This window comes from Chrysemys picta, chromosome 20 (genome assembly GCF_011386835.1).
Source record: "Chrysemys picta bellii isolate R12L10 chromosome 20, ASM1138683v2, whole genome shotgun sequence".
Classification (NCBI taxonomy): Eukaryota; Metazoa; Chordata; order Testudines; family Emydidae; genus Chrysemys; species Chrysemys picta.
In genome coordinates, this window is record NC_088810.1 from 5,197,425 (window position 1) to 5,214,539 (window position 17,115).

General features: G+C 56.4%; 1 protein-coding gene across 1 annotated transcript; it reads right to left on the minus strand.

Moving 5' to 3' along the window:
* Window positions 1-231: 231 nt before the first annotated feature.
* On the minus strand, window positions 232-11,057 carry LOC135976721 (sialic acid-binding Ig-like lectin 12). Its single transcript, XM_065573879.1, has 6 exons — window positions 10,631-11,057; window positions 3,262-3,624; window positions 2,795-3,097; window positions 1,549-1,648; window positions 1,057-1,165; window positions 232-849 (listed from the first exon to the last, which is right to left on the minus strand). Exons 1-6 carry the CDS (start codon window positions 10,707-10,709, stop codon window positions 718-720), a joined length of 1,086 nt encoding a protein of 361 aa, XP_065429951.1. The 5' UTR covers window positions 10,710-11,057; the 3' UTR covers window positions 232-717.
* Between the last annotated feature and the right edge of the window lie 6,058 nt (window positions 11,058-17,115).

Below are 17,115 nucleotides of genomic sequence, written 5' to 3' on the forward strand. Positions count from 1 at the left end.
GAACCAGGCGAGCCACGTGGTATTGCTGTGCGGCTGTCCCCGGCTGTCCCACCCCAGAGGTGGCTGCATCGCAGCACCAGGCATTGTTTATTATGACCCTCTTCCCAGTACTTTCGTACCCCTGGGCCTGGGTGGTGAGTGTCCAGCCACAGCTGAGCGGCTCGAAGAGCGAGGGGAACCCCTGAGGGAAACCGAGGCAACATAAAACTCTTCAGCCCGGGGAGGAGCTGGGGATGGCTTTTATTTAGCTGCAGCAGTGAAAGGATTAACACAGGCCGACCTGCTCCACATAACTCTGTCTGGAGCAGTAGCTGCCTCTCAGGTGCATTAGCAGAGTGGACCCAGGCTGAGATGGGGGGAGAGGAGCGCAGCCCACACACAGCCCAGGACAGTCCCTGCCCCAGCTGAGATCACGGACCCCCCCTTGTGCCAGGTGCTGCCCAGACACAGCGAGAGACCATGTCCAACAAGCTCACAGTGTAAGTAGCCAAATGCAGTGATATACTCCCCATGTTACAGCTGAGAAACTGAGGCACAGAGGGGGGCGGGGACTTGCCCAGGGTCACACAGCCATTCTGTAGCAGAGCTGGGAATAGGTTCCAGGTGTCCAGCGTCCCAGGCTAGCACCTTAGCCACAAGGCAGATTGGCTATCCCACCGCTGACACCAGTCTCTATTTATCTCACTCCCTGCAATGACCCTGTCCCCCTCTCTGGCCTTAGATGTTGGCGTAGATGTTTTCCTCTGTGAATTGTTCCCTGTCACCTCTCTCCCTGTAGCATCTTCCTCCTCCTCCTCCTCTTCCTCCTCTCCCTTTCTTATCAAGGGCTCCTCCTTCCCCGGTGCCGTCCTGTGTGGGGAGAGACCGGGTTAGCTGGGAGAAGTGGCCGCCATGCCCAGGGAAAGGATGGGAGGGGATGCCATTGGGGGGTGCTGGAGGGGGGAAATCCCAGCAGAGGGGGATTCTGGGAGCGGGGGAAGGGGATCTCATCAGGGTGGGGGATGGGGTAGGTACCGGGGGGGTCTGGGATAAGCCGCTGGAGGGCTGGGAACCCACCTGTCTGTGGGAGGGCGCCATAGACGCTGGCTGCTGATCGGAGTTACAGACCTGCCGGTCTCCGGTCCCTTGGCACCGTCCGGCCCTGGCAGGGCCCGTGCTGCCCTGCCTGGGGTGAAACCATCATCAACATCCTGCCTCTAGGCCCATCTAGCCTGGTGTCCCGCCTCCTCCCTCCTGCCCCAATGAGACCCATGGATCCATCTATCCCAATATCTGCCCACCGCACCGCCATCCCAAAGCAGCAGAGCTGCATGTGGGGGGAGCCCAGGGTTGGCCTAGCAGGGGCTGTGGTTGGGAGTGAGGGGCACCAGCAGAGCTGGGGGGGCGAGTGCAGGGCTGGCACACCAGGGGGCTGTGGGTCAGGATTGAGGGGCGGCAGGTGGAATTTCATGCTTCCAAGAAGTGATGGTTGATCTTGGGGGATCCATTTTTTCCCCCATTCCAGGCTAGTTCCCACCAGATTCTTCTCTGTTCCCACCCGAGTCTTACCTTCCCTTCATGACTTTCCAGGCCACTGCAGCCCCGGCAACAACCAGCACGAGGCTCCCACCAGCCGCCGAGGCCACCACGAGTGTCCAGGAGAAGCCCGCTGCAAACCAACAGCTGGTGTTAGCGGTGGGATCGGCTGGGCGGCGATGGGCCCTACAGGGCTTGTAATGAACTGGTGGGTACGGTGTAGGGGGAGGGTCCCCTGAGCGGGAGAGCGGCCGAGGGCTGGCCTAGCCATGGGGACTGAGCCCCCTTCCCCACCTCTCCAGGGAGGCACAGAGGTGAAAGGGGCAGGTGGGGACTGTGTGACTTATACATGAGTTGCCATCTGTCTAAGTGGCTGGCACATAGCACCGTATTTCCTCACATATACATCTCTGCCTGAAGATGAACAGGCCACTGCTTTTAGCTAATGGCAAAACTGGATCCCATGCCCAGCCCCCACTGGTCCCCGGTCCCTGCAGTCACAACGGTCAGCACGGCCTGGCTCTGCCCCGTGGGCGTTGGTGGCAGCGCAGGACATGTTGGCCAGGGCCCCGGCCGGGCCCCACAGCTCCCGGCTCACGGCCGGGACCCACGCCCACAAGGTTGCTCGCAGCTCAGGGCCCTCGAAGTCCCCAGGGAGGGTGCGGTTGGGCAAGCACCACTTGAGGCGGGGCAGAGGGTTCCCCTCGGCTGCGCAGTGACACGTGGCCGCTCCCCTGGGTCCGCGGCCCTGCACCGTGCAGTTCCCCTGTGGCAGCAGCTCCAGCGGGTCTGCAACGGGCCATGAGATGTGTGGGGGGGATTTGCCTGCTGGGACCCCAGTGCCCTCCTATAGACCCCAGGAGCCTTGGCTCTCGGACCACCCCCGGCCACAAGACCCCACGCCCCCCCAGAGCCAGAGATAGAACCCAGGAGTCCTGGCTCTCAGCCCACCCCCCACTAGACCCCATGCACCTCCCAGAGCCAGGGATTGAACCCAGGAGTCCTGGCTCTCAACCCAACCCCTGCCACTAGACCCCATGCCCCTCCCATAGCCAGAGATGGAACCCAGGAGTCCTGGCTCTCAGCCCACCCCCACTAGACCCCACGCCCCTCCCAGAGCCAGGGATAGAACCCAGGAGTCCTGGCTCTCAACCCAACCACTGCCACTAGACTCCACGCCCCTCCGAGAGCCAGGGATTGAACCCAGGAGTCCTGGCTCTCAGCACAACTCCTGCCATTAGACCTCACCCCCCCGCTGGAGCTGGATGGGGTCACTCACAGTGGACCTGGAGCCGGACGGCTCTGCGGGTGCAGACCCCAACCACGGCGGGGTACGTGACGGTGCAGACGAGCTCTTTGCCGTCATCCCCCGGGGCTGGCGTGAAGCTGAGCACGGAGCTATAGGAGACGCTGCCGTTCGCCAGGGCGACCCAGACGTTCCTGGCTGTGTAGTCAAACCCCCCTGACCAGGTGATTTGCGGAGGGGTCCCAGAGCAGGTCCCTGGAGCCTGGCAGGTCACATTCACCAGCTGTCCGGACAGCAGCACCTCGGGGACCTTCAGCACTGGCTGCTGCATCAGCTCTAAGGAGGCGACACCATTAAAATTCAACTCAGTGGGGAAGTACTGGGGTTAATCCTGGAACTCCCTGCCCCTGGGCATTAGTGGGATTAACCAGTGGAACTCCCCACCACTGGGTATAAGCAGAGTTAATCCTGCTGAGCTCTCCAGGACCCTCCGGCCTCACCTGTCACGTCCACCAGCGGCTGGGTCACCACGTAGCTGTATTTAAAGTCTCCCTTCACAAAGCGGAAGTAGTAGCGGGCCCTGTCTCCAGCTCTCACATCGCTGATGAGCAGGGAGCAGTCGTCCGGGGCGTCTCCCACCAGCCTGATCCGGCCCCCAGGCTCCCTCAGGGCCCTGCCGGGATCTGTGGTGGCCACGGCCAGGCTGGTGTCCCTGTCGTCGTCCTTGAACCAGTATTTGTAGGCGACCCCGGAGGAGTTGAAGTTGGCTTTGAAATTACAGGGGAGCAGGACGCAGAGACCCTGCTGGGCCGTGACGCGGGACGGGACCTGGATCCGATAGACGGGCGCCTGGCAGAGCCGACCTACAGGGGAAACAGACCAGCTCTGCCAGTGCCCCTCAGTCCTCAGCCCCCCCGATCCACCCCCGCCCCCACACAGAGCTCTGCCGGTGCCCCTAAATCCCGACCCACAGCCCCCCAATCCACCGCACCCCCACACAGAGCTCTGCCGGTGCCCCTCAATCCCGACCCACAGCCCCCCTAGATCCACCCCACCCCCACACAGAGCTCTGCCAGTGCCCCTCAATCCCCACCCGCAGCCCCCCAATCCACCCCCAGCCCCACACAGAGCTCTGCCGGTGCCCCTCAATCCCGACCCACAGCCCCCCTAGATCCACCCCCGCCCCCACACAGAGTTCTGCCGGTGCCCCTCAGTCCTGACCCGCAGCCCCCCCAATCCACCCCAGCCCCCACACAGAGCTCTGCCAGTGCCCCTCTGTCCTTCTGTGGGGTGAGAGAATAAAAAGACACCAACAAGGGATCTAGTGGTTAGAGTTGGGGGGGAGGAGTGGGAGCCAGGACTCCTGGGTTCTCTCCTGGCTCTAGGAGGGGAGTAGAGGGCTATTGATTAGAGTAAGGGGGCGTGTTTCCAAGTCACTGACGGGTGCCGGCTCTGATAATGAGACTCGATTTCTCGGGTGGGTCAATATTTGCCTTTATTAGCAGTACCGGGTTTACAATGGCACCGGGCCCAGGCTCCAAAGGGGCCACGGCCCGGCCCGCTCTGATTGGGTTGCAGTCGAAAGCACGGCCAACTCTTCCTTCACCCCTGCCTCTGTCCCACACCCACCAGCAGCCAATCTTCCCCCTCCTCCACTTCCCCTGCTGCCAAACAGCTGTTTGCCGGCGCTCCAGGAGGGAGGGGGAGGAGGCAGAGAAGAGGCAGGGGGTGGGGGGCTTGGGGTGGGGGATGGAATTGGGGGAGGATGGAGCAAAGGCAGGGCCCCCGCACTCCCCCTACCCATGCCCCCCCACTGTGAGATGCTCAGGGCAGGGGGTGGGGCGGGAGGCTGGGGGCTGGGAGCACCCCTACGACACCAGCCCACACCCCCAGCCCCCTGCCCTGACTCCTGCACCCCCCACATCCCCCCCTCCACCCTGAGCACCAAATGGGAGCTCCTGCAGCACCCCCATCCCTACCTGCACCCCTCACACCAAATGGGAGCTTCCCCGCGTAAGCACTCCACACCCCAACCTCCTGCCCCAGCCCTGAGCCCCCTCCCTCACCCTAGCTCCTGGCCAGACCCCGCACCCCAACCCCCAGCCTGCTCCTGCACCCTAACTCCCACCCAGACCCTGCACCCCCAGTCCTGATCCCCCTTCTGCACCCCAACTCCTGGCCAGGCCCTGCACCCCAACGTTTTTTACATTTTTTTTATAAAGCGCTCTTATCCAAAGTGCTTTACGCTAGTTAGCTAATGGTACAAACAATATTTGGAAAGATCATTAAGTGGTTCGCCGAGACCCGCAGCGATTTTCAAGTGGTCTGTGGAAAAACAAGTTAGACGACAAGAACAATCAAGGTACCGCCCTTTATTTTCATTTACTTGCTATTACTTATAGGAGGAGGAGGAGGAAGAAAAAAAGAATGAAAACTGGGAGTGGGGGGAGATAAAAAATAAAATAAAAGATATGGAGATATACCTATCTCCTAGAACTGGAAGGGACCTGGACAGGTCACGAGTCCAGCCCCCTGCCTTCACTAGCAGGACCAAGTACTGATTTTGCCCCAAATCCCTAAGTGGCCCCCTCAAGGGCTGAACTTACAACCCTGGGTTTAGCCGGCCAATGCTCAAACCACTGAGCTATCTTTTTCTTGGCTGGGTCCCAAAGAGGGGCCCCAAAAATGAAGCTGAGAACAGGGCCGGGGGGCCCCACTAACCCTGAATCCACCACTGGGGCTGACCCCTCCCCCACTGCTCCCCACGCCACAGGCAGGGGCTGCCCCCACCTCCCCAAGATCCGCATGCCGCTGCCAGGATCTGGGGCTGCCCCCTCCCTCGCCTCAGCTCCCCACACCACTGCCAGGGGCTGGCCCCTAACCCCCCCCATCCATTCTGGCTGGGGCTGACCCCCCAAGCCCTGCTGCCTGACCCCTCACGTTGCCACCCCACAGACACACGTTTCTCCACACCCCGCTAGGGGGGGCGCACCGGACTTTTCTGGTAAACTGGGCATTTCTTCATGGGCTCTCGCCAACTGATCGGCTGGTGAAAGCAAACGGGATAAATGCCCGTTTTTGTCAGAGAAGTCAGGACGGTCAGGACAGAGCTTAAAAAGGGACCTGTCCCGGCCAAACGGGGATGTATGGACACCCTGTCTCCAGGCAGGTGGGTCCTGAGGGAGTCTGGCCAGGGTGAGGGCAGATCCTGGCCTGGCTGATCGTGCCAGTCTGGAGAGGCCGGAGTGATTCCCCGCCCTGGCACTGGACCGGCCTCGGCCACACTGCCAGCTCAGCCTGGCAGACGCCGACCCCTTGCAGCAGGGCCGGTGAGTGGCCAGGGGGCAGCGTGTGAGGGAGTGGGTCTCTGGAGGTGGAAGGGGGCTGCTGGGCAGTGGGGGGTCTCTTGGGGGGCGGTGCGGGAGGTCTGTGTGTCGGGATGCTGGGCAGTGGGGGGTCTCTTGGGGGGCGGTGGGGGAGGTCTGTGTGTCGGGATGCTGGGCAGTGGGGGGTCTCTTGGGGGGCGGTGGGGGAGGTCTGTGTGTTGGGATGCTGGGCAGTGGGGGGGTCTCTTGGGGGGCGGTGGGGGAGGTCTGTGTGTCGGGATGCTGGGCAGTGGGGGGTCTGAGTGGGGTGCTGTGTAGTTGTGGTGGGGGGCTGTGAGGAAGTGCATTGGGCAGTAGTCGTGCGGCTGTGTGTGGGGGTGCTGCGCGCGGAGGGGTGCAGGCCTCTGTGCATTTGTGGTGGAGGGGCTGTTGTTAGAGCAAAGGTCAACTATTTGCCTATTTTCCCAGCCACTCCCCACAAGTGCCGCGAAGCTGCCTTCCGCCTATACGTATACAAAACGATCAATCAAGGAAGTCCAACAGATGTATCCTGTTTACCCCTAGAAAGGAATTTAAAAATTCCATAGGTTAGCAGAATGTATGCACGCTAAGTTGTTTGTTACTGGGTATAAAAAGGCTTGCTCTGCGTTTGTAAGGTGTGTTCCTCCCTCTGGCATGAGTCGAGGGGGACACCCGCTCAGCCGACTGATCAATAAAGAAATTGAAGCCGTCTTCTAGACTCCCGTGCCTCCTTGGGGTAATTGGGCAGCTCTGGGGGAAACGAGCCCATTTGGCTAACACTGTGGAGGGGGGCTGCTGGGCATAGGGAGTCGGGGGCTGTGTGGCCCAGCCTGGGCCCACCCTCGAGGGAAGGGACACGCTGGCAGCACAGGGCCGGGTGGGCCAGTGTGCGTCTAGGAACAGCTAGTTTGTATACAGTGCCCTGCACTGGGCTGGGTGGAGCAGGGCCGGCCCCACCATGCAATGCCCCATTGCCCCTGGCTGGCCCCTCACTCTGGGGATTGACCCCCCACCTCCCCGGGCCATGCTCCTTTGCCCCTATGGGGGCCCACAAATATGTTTGGCGCTGGGCCCACAAAAGGTTAATCTGGCCCTGTTTATTAGCCGGTGAAAGAGGAAGCAGGTTTGGGCCGTGAGCCAAGGGCTTGGGCGAGGGGAACTTTAACTAACCAGCCCCCGCTTCCTGCACATCTCATTCTCCCCACAGCTCTGCCGCTGCCCCTCACTCCTGTCCCACAGCCCCCTGCTAGCCCAGCCCTGGGGTCTTCACAGCTCTGCCAGTGCCCCTCACTCCCGAACTACGGCCCCCTCCCAGCCCAGGCCTGGCTCCTCCCTCCCCACAGCTCTGCCAGAGCCCCTTTAGTTCCCCAAACCATAAATTATTTGTCCAGTATCAGGGATTTCCCTCCCCCACAAGGAGGGGTGCAGCCACCCTGAAATCCCCCAACCCTCCCCAGTGTTGAAACCAACCAAGGGGAGGAACATACCAGGAACCAAATTGCACCAACCCGCCATCTGCAGCTTCAAGTGGTTTATCGACGTCCCAACAGCCCGAAGCACAAACCAAACTACCTACTGAAGAAACCGCAACCTAAGGGCTGTTCTTGATGTTTGTCGCTCAAACGTTTCCCATTTAGTGACCGTGCAAAGGAAGCCCCTGGTGCACCTCTGGCCACAAAGCTTACACGGAAGGAAAGCGTCTCGCTGCTACAGCGGGGAAAAGTGGAGGCGCTTGGTTTGCCAGGCCCATCAGCAAAGCCAGGGCTGACGAGCCCAGTAAAGGGCTGCAAAACACCAAGCGTCTGGTCTGCAGGAAACCTCTGAGCCAGTCATGGGCACAGGCAGATTTAGAAGCACTTAATGCTGGAGACACAGCGCAGTTTGTGTCACACCCCAACGGGAGGCCGCGTGAAGTGCGTTGTCACTTGTTAACGCTGAATGTGGACGCTGGGTTTGGACAAGACTGGCAAACGCTCCCGATCTTTCTGCAAGAAACGCAGCTGACTGGCTAGAAACAGCAGAGCAACAGTGAAAGACGCAGGAGCTGGGAAGTGAAGAACTCTCCCCGCAGTCAGACAACATGCAGACATGGCTGAGAAATGCACCGTGCAAATGGGTGTCACGTACGAAGTGACTGCGGACGTTCTCCTGATGGCCGTGGGAGGCCAGTAGATGCACGTCTAGATGTTCAGGTTATAGACGACATATCGGCCCCATCTCTGACAACCCACATCTCAGAAGAGATAAAAGCTTGTCAATTGGACCCCAAAGAGATGCTGCTTCTGCATCTCATGGAGCTGCAAACTTCTCTGGAAGACACAGTGGAGTACAAACTTTGCTCAGAGAAAACTGTAACCCTAATCTCTCCTATACACACTGCAGAGGCCGTTTTAACTCCAGGATCCGGACAGATAATGGAGCAAATTATTAAGCAATCAATTTGCAAACACCTGGAAGACAATAGGGTGATAAGTAACAGCCATCATGGATTTGTCAAGAACAAATCCTGTCACACCAGTCTGATAGCTTTCTTTGACAGCGTAACAAGCCTTGTGGATAGGGGAAAGCGGTAGATGTGGTACATCTTGACTTTAATAAGGCTTTTGATACTGTCTCGCATGACCTTCTTATAAACAAACTAGGCAAATACAACCTAAGTGGGTGCATAACTGGTTGGAAAACCATTCCCAGAGAGTAGTTATCAGTGGTTCACAGTCATGCAGGAAGGACATAATGAGTGGGGTCCCACAGGGATCAGTTCTGGATCCAGTTCTGTTCAATATCTTCATCAGTGATTTAGATCATGGCATAGCGAGTACACTTATAAAGTTTGCAGACAATACCAAGCTGGGAGGGGTTGGAAGTGCTTTGGAGGATAGGATTAAAATTCAGAATGATCTGGACAAACTGGAGAAATGGTCTGAAGTAAATAGGATGACATTCAATAAGGACAAATGCAAAGTGCTCCATTTAGGAAGGAACAATCAGTTGCACACATAGAAATGGGAAATGACTGCCTGGAAGGAGTACTGTGGAAAAGGATCTGGGGGTCATAGTGGATCACAAGCTAAATATGAGTGAACAGTGTAACACTGTTGACAAAAAGTAAACATCGTTCTGGGCTGTATTAGCAGGCGTGTTGTAAGCAAGACATGAGAAGTCATTCTTCCGCTCTGCTCTGCGCTGATTAGGCCTCAACTGGAGTATTGTATCCAGTTTTGGGCGCCGCATTTCAGGAAAGATGGTGACAAATTGGAGAAAGTCCAGAGAAGAGCAACAACAATGATTAAAGGTCTAGAAAAAGGTCATAGATCATGAGGAAATTTTTTTTAAAAATGGGTGTGTTTACTCTGGAGAAGAGAAGCCTGAGTGGGGACATGAGAACAGTTCTCAAGTACATAAAAGGTTGTTGCAAGGAGGAGAGAGGTAAATTATTCTCCTTAACCTCTGAGGATAGGACAAGAAGCAATGGGCTTAAATTGCAGCAAGGGAGGTTTAGGTTGGACATTAGGAAAAACTTCCTAACTGTCAGGGTGGTTAAGCACTGGAATAAATTGCCTAGGGAGGTGGTGGAATCTCCATCATGGGGGATTTTTAAGAGCAGGTTGGACAAACACCTGTCAGGGAAGGTCTAGATAATACTTAGTCCTGCTATGAGTGCAGGGGACTGGACTAGATGACCTCCCGAGGTCCCTTCCAGCCCTACAATGCTGTAATCTATTCATCTAGAACTAGTACGAGCTGCAGAATCTTGAAAAGACATTTAAAAATCCGTAAATTGAATGTCTTCATCATACTCATTTTCTCAGCAAGAGTCCAAAAAGCCTGAATGTCTTGGAGAAAATAGAAGATGCTCCAGGACTGAAGTTCAAATTAATCCAACCCCGGAAAACTGCTTTCCTCACTGAACAGAACGCCGTGTTCTGGGGGGAGTCGCCGTCTGCCTGGTCAGGAGCAGGAAGGAAGGAGCCTGCCGTGAAGGCCTGGCAGAACCGGGCACAGGAGAAGCCATCGATGGGGAACTGACTTCATTCGACAAGGGCAAACTTACAGCAAGAAGCCAAGAAGGCTGGAGCTGTCATGCTTCATGGAAGGCTTGAGTAGCCAGCTCTAATGTGACGGTTTTACAGCCTGAGTTAGAGCTAATAAAATGGCCGTGACATATTTCTCAGTTGTTACCATGGTGCCATTCAGCCCCGCTTCACCCTCACGGGCTCACCCCTCAGTCCTCACCCCCTGTGACTTCAAACACCCCCCCCCCCCATTTCAATTCCTGGGGAAAATGCTGCTTTGAAATCACATTCTCCCAACAGCTCTGCCGGTGCCCCTCGCTCCCGACCCGCAGCCCCCTGCTAGCCCAGCCCTGGACTCCACACCCCCCTCTGCTAGAGCCCCTTTATTTCCCCAAACCATAGTTTATTTGACCCGTATCAACTCTTAGAGCAGGAGGCATCTGGAACCCAGGACTCCTGGGTTCTCTCCCCAGCTCAGGGGATTCCTGGGGCCCCCTCCTTCCTCTTACCCAGGCAGAGCAGTGCGAGGATGATTTCAATGCAGAGCTTGGTGGAAGGGCGCATCTGGCTGGCTCCTGGCACCCACATCCTCCCGCTCCGCGGCTCCAGGGAGGACTCACGGGCTCTGTGATTTGCTGCTCTCAGTGGGTCCCAGATCGCTGCATGGTGCTGGTGGGAGAGAGGGTGGGGAAATGACTGAGCAGAGCAGGGGAGTGGGATCTAGTGGTTAGCACTGGGGGGCTGGGAGGCAGGACTCCTGGGTTCCAACCCTGGCTCGGGGAGGGGACTGGAGTCTAGTGGTTAGAGCGGGGCGGGGCTGGGACTCACACACAAGGTCTGTCTGTACTTACCGAGGGCCTGGGTGATTCTGCACCCAGCCCAGCGCTGAGCGGGCACCGAACAACAGCTACTGCAACTCCCCCCTCCCACAGGGAAACCACATCCTGCCAAACCCGCCTGGCACCACACAGCACAGACCCACGGGCCCCTCTAGTCAGGTGTCCCGCCTGCCCCCCAGCCATGTGCACACAGAGCTGGGGGCAGTGCCCTGTCCCTGTGTCCCTCCCCGACAGCCTGTGCGCTCAGCCCCTGGGCCTCCCACATCCCGGCTCTGGTTTTCACCCCAGCTGCTGGGAATGTGCACGTCTGACCGGGGTGATGCTGTCTGGGGTGCGAGCTGGGCTGGGGAGCAGCCGTGTCCCCTCCGCCCTCCAGCCCAAGATGCTGCGTTGCTGGCGACCTGCCCCCACTCCAGCCTCCGCCCACACCCAGCCTCCAGCCTGTGGCTTGCGCCACTAGCCGGCTCCTCACGAATTAAACTGCAGAGCGACCCCAGCAAGTGCCTGCCTCCCTCCAGCTCCCCACTGGAGATCTGCCTCGTGCACAGCTCAGTCCACTCCCGGTGCCGGACGGGTCTGTCAGCTCAGCAAAGGCCAATGTCCTGCCCCAGCCCTGGAGTCCTCAACTGCGGTTCCCACCCACGCCGGTGTCGAGGGAACATTAACACAACCTGATTCACTCCAGCACGATTTGTCGCATCCTAAGCAGTAGTTCCTTTCACAGGCTGGCTGTCCTTGCAGCCTGGGGCCCCCTCCTTCCTCAGTTCATTGGCTTCAGATGTCTCCTGGTGGTTTTGGTCGACACATGGAAGAAGAGGAGAGGTAAAACGCAGGGCACTGTCTCTTGTTTTCATACCGCTGTCCTCTTTGAGGAGTCCCCCAGCTGGGGTGCAGGCGACAAGCAGTGGATGTGGGATTTGAACCCCCACAGAGATGAAATGTACATTTCTTGTTTATACCTCTCCCCGCCCCCTCCTGGCTGGACAATGGCTCGTTAACAGCTGTCTGGGGCCTGTGTGCCTTTGTCTCTGAAAAACTGGTGCGTGGGCGTTACCCAGAATTACAGTAACAATCGTACTGTAGAATCTTATAACTTCATCCACAGTATTGCTACCCGTATTTCAGCGGGACAATAATGTTCAGCAGATTAGGGGTCCTATAAAGGTAACCAGCCAGTCAGGCAGCGGCATAGACAGCTGCAGCGGTACAGGAGCCAGCAAACAGAGCTGTGAACAGGGGAGTTTCAGTGGGAGTTTGCGGGGGAGACTCAGAGAGGCAGGCAGAGGAATACACAGGCTAGTGAAGGGAGGGGGTTGTGTTCTGCGGGTGTTTTGGTGCCCGATGGGGTTTGGTTTGCTGTGGGTGGTGGCGGTTTGGTATGTGTTTCCCGGACTAACAGGTTTTAGGTGGGAAGGCTATGACCGATATAGAAGCAGCAGTGGAAGACACAATGGATGTGGAAGCTGTGGCATGTACATGATCCTGGAGGGGGTACCTGAAAAGAGTTTTGTCTGCATGAAGTGCCACCTGATAGAACTGATGGAAGAAAAGCTCCGAGGATTGGAGATGCAGGTGGAAACTCTGGCTGAGTTTAGAAGGGGGTTCGAGCAGGCGATGGAGCAAAGACATGAGGAGGCTGAAGGAAAAAGCTCAGACTTGCAGATGGAAGCAGGACCAAAGAACTCTGAGGGGAGACTGCTGGGTGAGGAAAGTGGACAGTGGAAGCATGTGACTAAGAGAACCAGGCAGAGGTTCCTGGGTCGATGAGCTAATTCCTGTAAGAGACCAGCAGGAGGCGCTGCAGGGGTGAGTCCAACCCCTTACATAGTGGTGGAGAATGTGGGCATAAGCGGTCGGCCCCTGACACAAGGGGCCAGGGCAAGGACTGTGGGACTGTTGCCTGGACATTGTGGTGCAGAGACAAGCAGGGGTGATGGATCTTACATACACCGGGGTGTACTTTGCGGAGACGCCAGGTGTTGTCCCGGGATGGGGCCCGGGGTCAGAGCCCCCATAGAAGGGGGCTGATGGCCTGAAGGGGGGCCGGGAGACCCAGGATGGATTGTGGGAGGTGATATGGGCCCTCCAAGTGCAGGTTGGCCAGCTGGCAGAGGGGCAGCGGGCCCTGCGAACACTCCTCGCGAGGGAGGTTAAAGGAGACCGCGGAGGGCGTGAGCCGCGGAGCACCAGGGCCAGGGGGCCCGGGGCAAGGGTTTGCTATGCCTGAGGTCAGAGAAGACACGTACTACGGGACTGTCCCTACGGGTCTGGAGGCAGAGGACCTCACCCCGAAACGAGACGGTGCCTGAGCCCTCAAGCAGTCGTGGGATGAGGGAACCCCGGCGGCTGCGGGCGTGTTGGGCGTGCGGGTGGAGGGGACACGTGGAGTGGGAGTGCCCCGGCCCCAGGAACACAGCCCAGGGCAACTCAGGGAGGGTTGGCCGGCGAGGGACCAAAGAAAGATGCCGAGGTCCGGGGCAGCATGGAGGCGGGATGCCTTCTGGGGCTGCCCCCTCAGAAGAACTGAGGAGAGGCTGGAGGAGGTGCCTGTAGACCCAGGAGGGTCAGGACTGGAGGTAGGTGCGGCAGCCGGGACAGAGGGGACCCCAAAGGAGGTCAGGACCCAGACTGTCGCCGGGACCGCCTTCACCCAGGAAACCCAGGCAGACTGGGCCCAGCAGGAGGCCGGGACCCAGGTGCGGGTAGAGCGGGGGATCAATATGAAAATTGAAAGGTGGCTAAGGAACTGGTTAAAGGGGAGACTACAACGGGTCATACTGAAAGGTAAACTGTCAGGCTGGAAGGAGGTTACTAGTGGAGTTCCTCAGGGACTGGTTTTGGGACCAATCTTGTTTAATCTTTTTATTACTAACCTTGGCACAAAAAGTGGGAATGTGCTAATAAAGTTTGCGGATGACACAAAGCTGGGAGGTATTGCCAATACAGAGGGGGACCGGGATATCCTACAGGAAGATCTGGATGACCTTGTAAACTGGAGTAATAGTAATAGGATGAAATTTAATAGTGAAAAGTGCAAGGTCATGCATTTAGGGATTAATAACAAGAATTTTGATTATAAATTGGGGACACATCAGTTGGAAGTAACAGAGGAGGAGAAGGATCTCGGAGTGTTGGTTGATCACAGGATGACTATGAGCCGCCAATGTGATATGGCCGTTAAAAAAGCTATTGTGGTCTTGGGATGCATCAGGCGAGGTATTTCCAGTAAAGATAAGGAGGTGTTAGTACCGTTATACAAGGCACTGGTGAGACCTCATCTGGAATATTGTGTGCAGTTCTGGTCTCCCATGTTTAAGAAGGATGAATTCAAACTGGAACAGGTACAGAGAAGGGCTACTAGGATGATCCGAGGAATGGAAAACCTGTCTTATGAAAGGAGACTCAAAGAGCTTGGCTTGTTTAGCCTAACCAAAAGAAGGCTGAGGGGAGATATGATTGCTCTTTATAAATATATCAGAGGGATAAATATCAGGGAGGGAGAGGAATTATTTCTCAGTACCAATGTGGACACAAGATCAAATGGATATAAACTGGACATTAGGAAGTTTAGACTTGAAATTAGATGAAGGTTTCTAACCATCAGAGGAGTGAAGTACTGGAACAACCTTCCGAGGGGAGCAGTGGGGGCAAAAGACATATCTGGCTTCAAGACTAAGCTTGATAAGTTTATGGAGGGGCTGGTATGATGGAATAGCCTAATTTTGGCAATTAATTGATCTTTGACTATTAGCAGGTAAATATGCCCAATGGTCTGTGATGGGATGTTCGATGGGGTGGGATCTGAGTTACTACAGGGAATTCTTTCCTGGGTGCTGGCTGGTGAGTCTTGCCCACATGCTCAGGGTTTAGCTGATTGCCATATTTGGGGTCAGGAAGGAATTTTCTTCCTGGGCAGATTGGCAGAGGCCCTGGAGGTTTTTTGCCTTCCTCTGCAGCGTGGGGCAGGGGTCACTTGCTGGAGGATTCTCTGCACCTTGAGGTCTTTAAACCACGATTTGAGGACTTCAATAACTCAGACATAGGTTAGGGGTTTGTAACAGGAGTGGGTGGGTGAGATTCTGTGGCCTGAGTTGTGCAGGAGGTCAGACTAGATGATCATAATGGTCCCTTCTGACCTTAAAGTCTATGAGTCTATTATGAATTTTCGAATGACACCACCCGAGGCATACTTAGCTCAGCCTCTGTTAAAGAAAGTTCATTTTGGGTTTACTATTGTTAGGGGCCAAATCCTAAAGTTTGTTTGTGTTTGTATTATCACTGTTTATTGTATGTGGGTGGCATCCATGTTAGAATCCAAAATGGAGTATTGGTCATGTGACCCGAGGGTTAGCTAGACTGCTTCCCGCCCTTTTCAACAGTCAGCAGTGGCGCAGTGGTAAACAAGGACCAGCTCAAACCGGTTCAGGGCGGGGATGCTACAGGGTTTCCCGCCTTAGACTCTTTCCTAGAGGCTGGGGCGTGCATCTTGCTCCAATCGGCCGCCTGGCCTCCGGAGCCGTTACCCGCCACAGTCACAGCCGTTCCCATCCGCCTGCAGCCATCCGCGGCCAGACTACCGAGGGGTCGCCCAGGGCTCCTCTCTCGAGGCTTGATACGAGCTCAGAGAGAGAGGCCCTGAGCGCCTGGTGGGAGGCGAATGTGTATGTGTCACACTGACCTCGTACCCCCATCTGGGGATAATTTGGGTCCCGGCTTCATGCCACGCGTCACTGGGTTACTGCACCTGGAGAAGAAGAAGTTTGTCACGGACTCCCTGGTCCTGGCCACTATTGGCTCCATGCGGTCCCTGGGGGGAACCTAGGGTTACCATTCATCTGGATTTTCCCGGACATGTCCGGCTTTTTGGGTTAAAAATAGCATCCGGGGGGGAATTTGTAAATAGCTAAAAATGTCCGGGATTTCCCCCGCATGCAGAGCGAGGCGCGGCTGGGAGGGCTGCAGGAAATTCAGGTGGGGGTGTGGAGAGGGGTCGAGGCAGGCAGGGAGCAGAGGGGGTTGGATGGGTCGGGAGTTCTGGGGGTCCTGTCAGGGGGTGGGGAGTGGTTGGATAGGCCATGGGAGTCCCGGGGGTCTGTCTGGGGGCGGGGGTGTGGATAAGGGTTGGGGCAATCAGGGGACAGATAGGTTCCTAGGGGGGCAGTTAGGGTGGGAGGTTCTCAGGAGGAGGCAGTCAGGGGACAAGAAGCAGGGAGGCTTAGATAGGGGGTGGGATCCTAGGGGGCAGTTAGTGGCAGGGGTCCCAGGAGGAGGCAGTCAGGGGACAAGGAGCAGGGGGGGTTGGGAGTTCTGAGGGGGGCAGTCAGGGGGCAGGAAGTGGGAGGGAGTGGATGGGGCGGGGCTAGAGCGGGCTTCCCCCCCCCAGTGTCCTCTTTTTTGATTGTGGAAATATGGTAACCCGAACAGTGGTTCCCGAACTTTAACAACCTGTGAACCCCTTTCACTAAAATGTCAAATCTCGCGAACCCCCTCCTAAAAATGAATATTTCCTGAGATTTTCTCCTTTACCAGAGTATAAATTATAAAATTTCCAGTGATTGTGGAAATATAAAATTTGTTTTTATGACATGCTTATTACACACTATTTATTATTTATCATTACAGTATTTTTATTACATTATGAAAATGGCAACACTCTTCCCAGATCTCACTTTCGTAGCTTGTATCAAGGAGCCTATGGTTCATCAAGGAGTATCAGATGGGGAAACAGCAGGAAGGGATTTAAGAAGCCAACTCAGAGTTCCTCCTACACAAGCAGTCAGGTCTTGAGCAGTCCAGGCAAACAACACATGTTACAACAAAGTGTAAGCAGAGTCTGGATGAGCTCTACCCTGACACCTGGTGGTGAATTATGGCGAGTGTGGAAAAGAACTCCAGGGGCTGATCTTGTTTGCATAGGCACACCCACCCGCCTGGCATGAAACCACAGCAACTCAAAGTGGTTACTTTGGCTGGTGTGGGATCCCCAGTTTCTCTGTTATTGGGGCAGGAAGAATAAAGTTTTGTTACCCTGATTCTGTGAATCAAGGCCAGTGGAACTGTTGTATGACAGAAGGACTGAGTGAGTCCTTCACCATTACCTAAGTAGCACTTGCTTGACAAGGGGCATGGGTTACAAAAGCCAGTGAATTGGGAGG

What these genes read in the sequence shown, in the direction of transcription:
- LOC135976721 (XM_065573879.1), bottom strand. Translation starts at nt 10,709, where the DNA reads ATGTGGGTGCCAGGAGCCAGCCAGATGCGCCCTTCCACCAAGCTCTGC. An exon ending in CCTCGCACTGCTCTGCCTGG is followed by an intron (nt 3,625 to 10,630) that starts GTAAGAGGAAGG and finishes TTTCCCCTGTAG; the next exon opens with GTCGGCTCTGCCAGGCGCCC. An exon ending in GCCGCTGGTGGACGTGACAG is followed by an intron (nt 3,098 to 3,261) that starts GTGAGGCCGGAG and finishes TCGCCTCCTTAG; the next exon opens with AGCTGATGCAGCAGCCAGTG.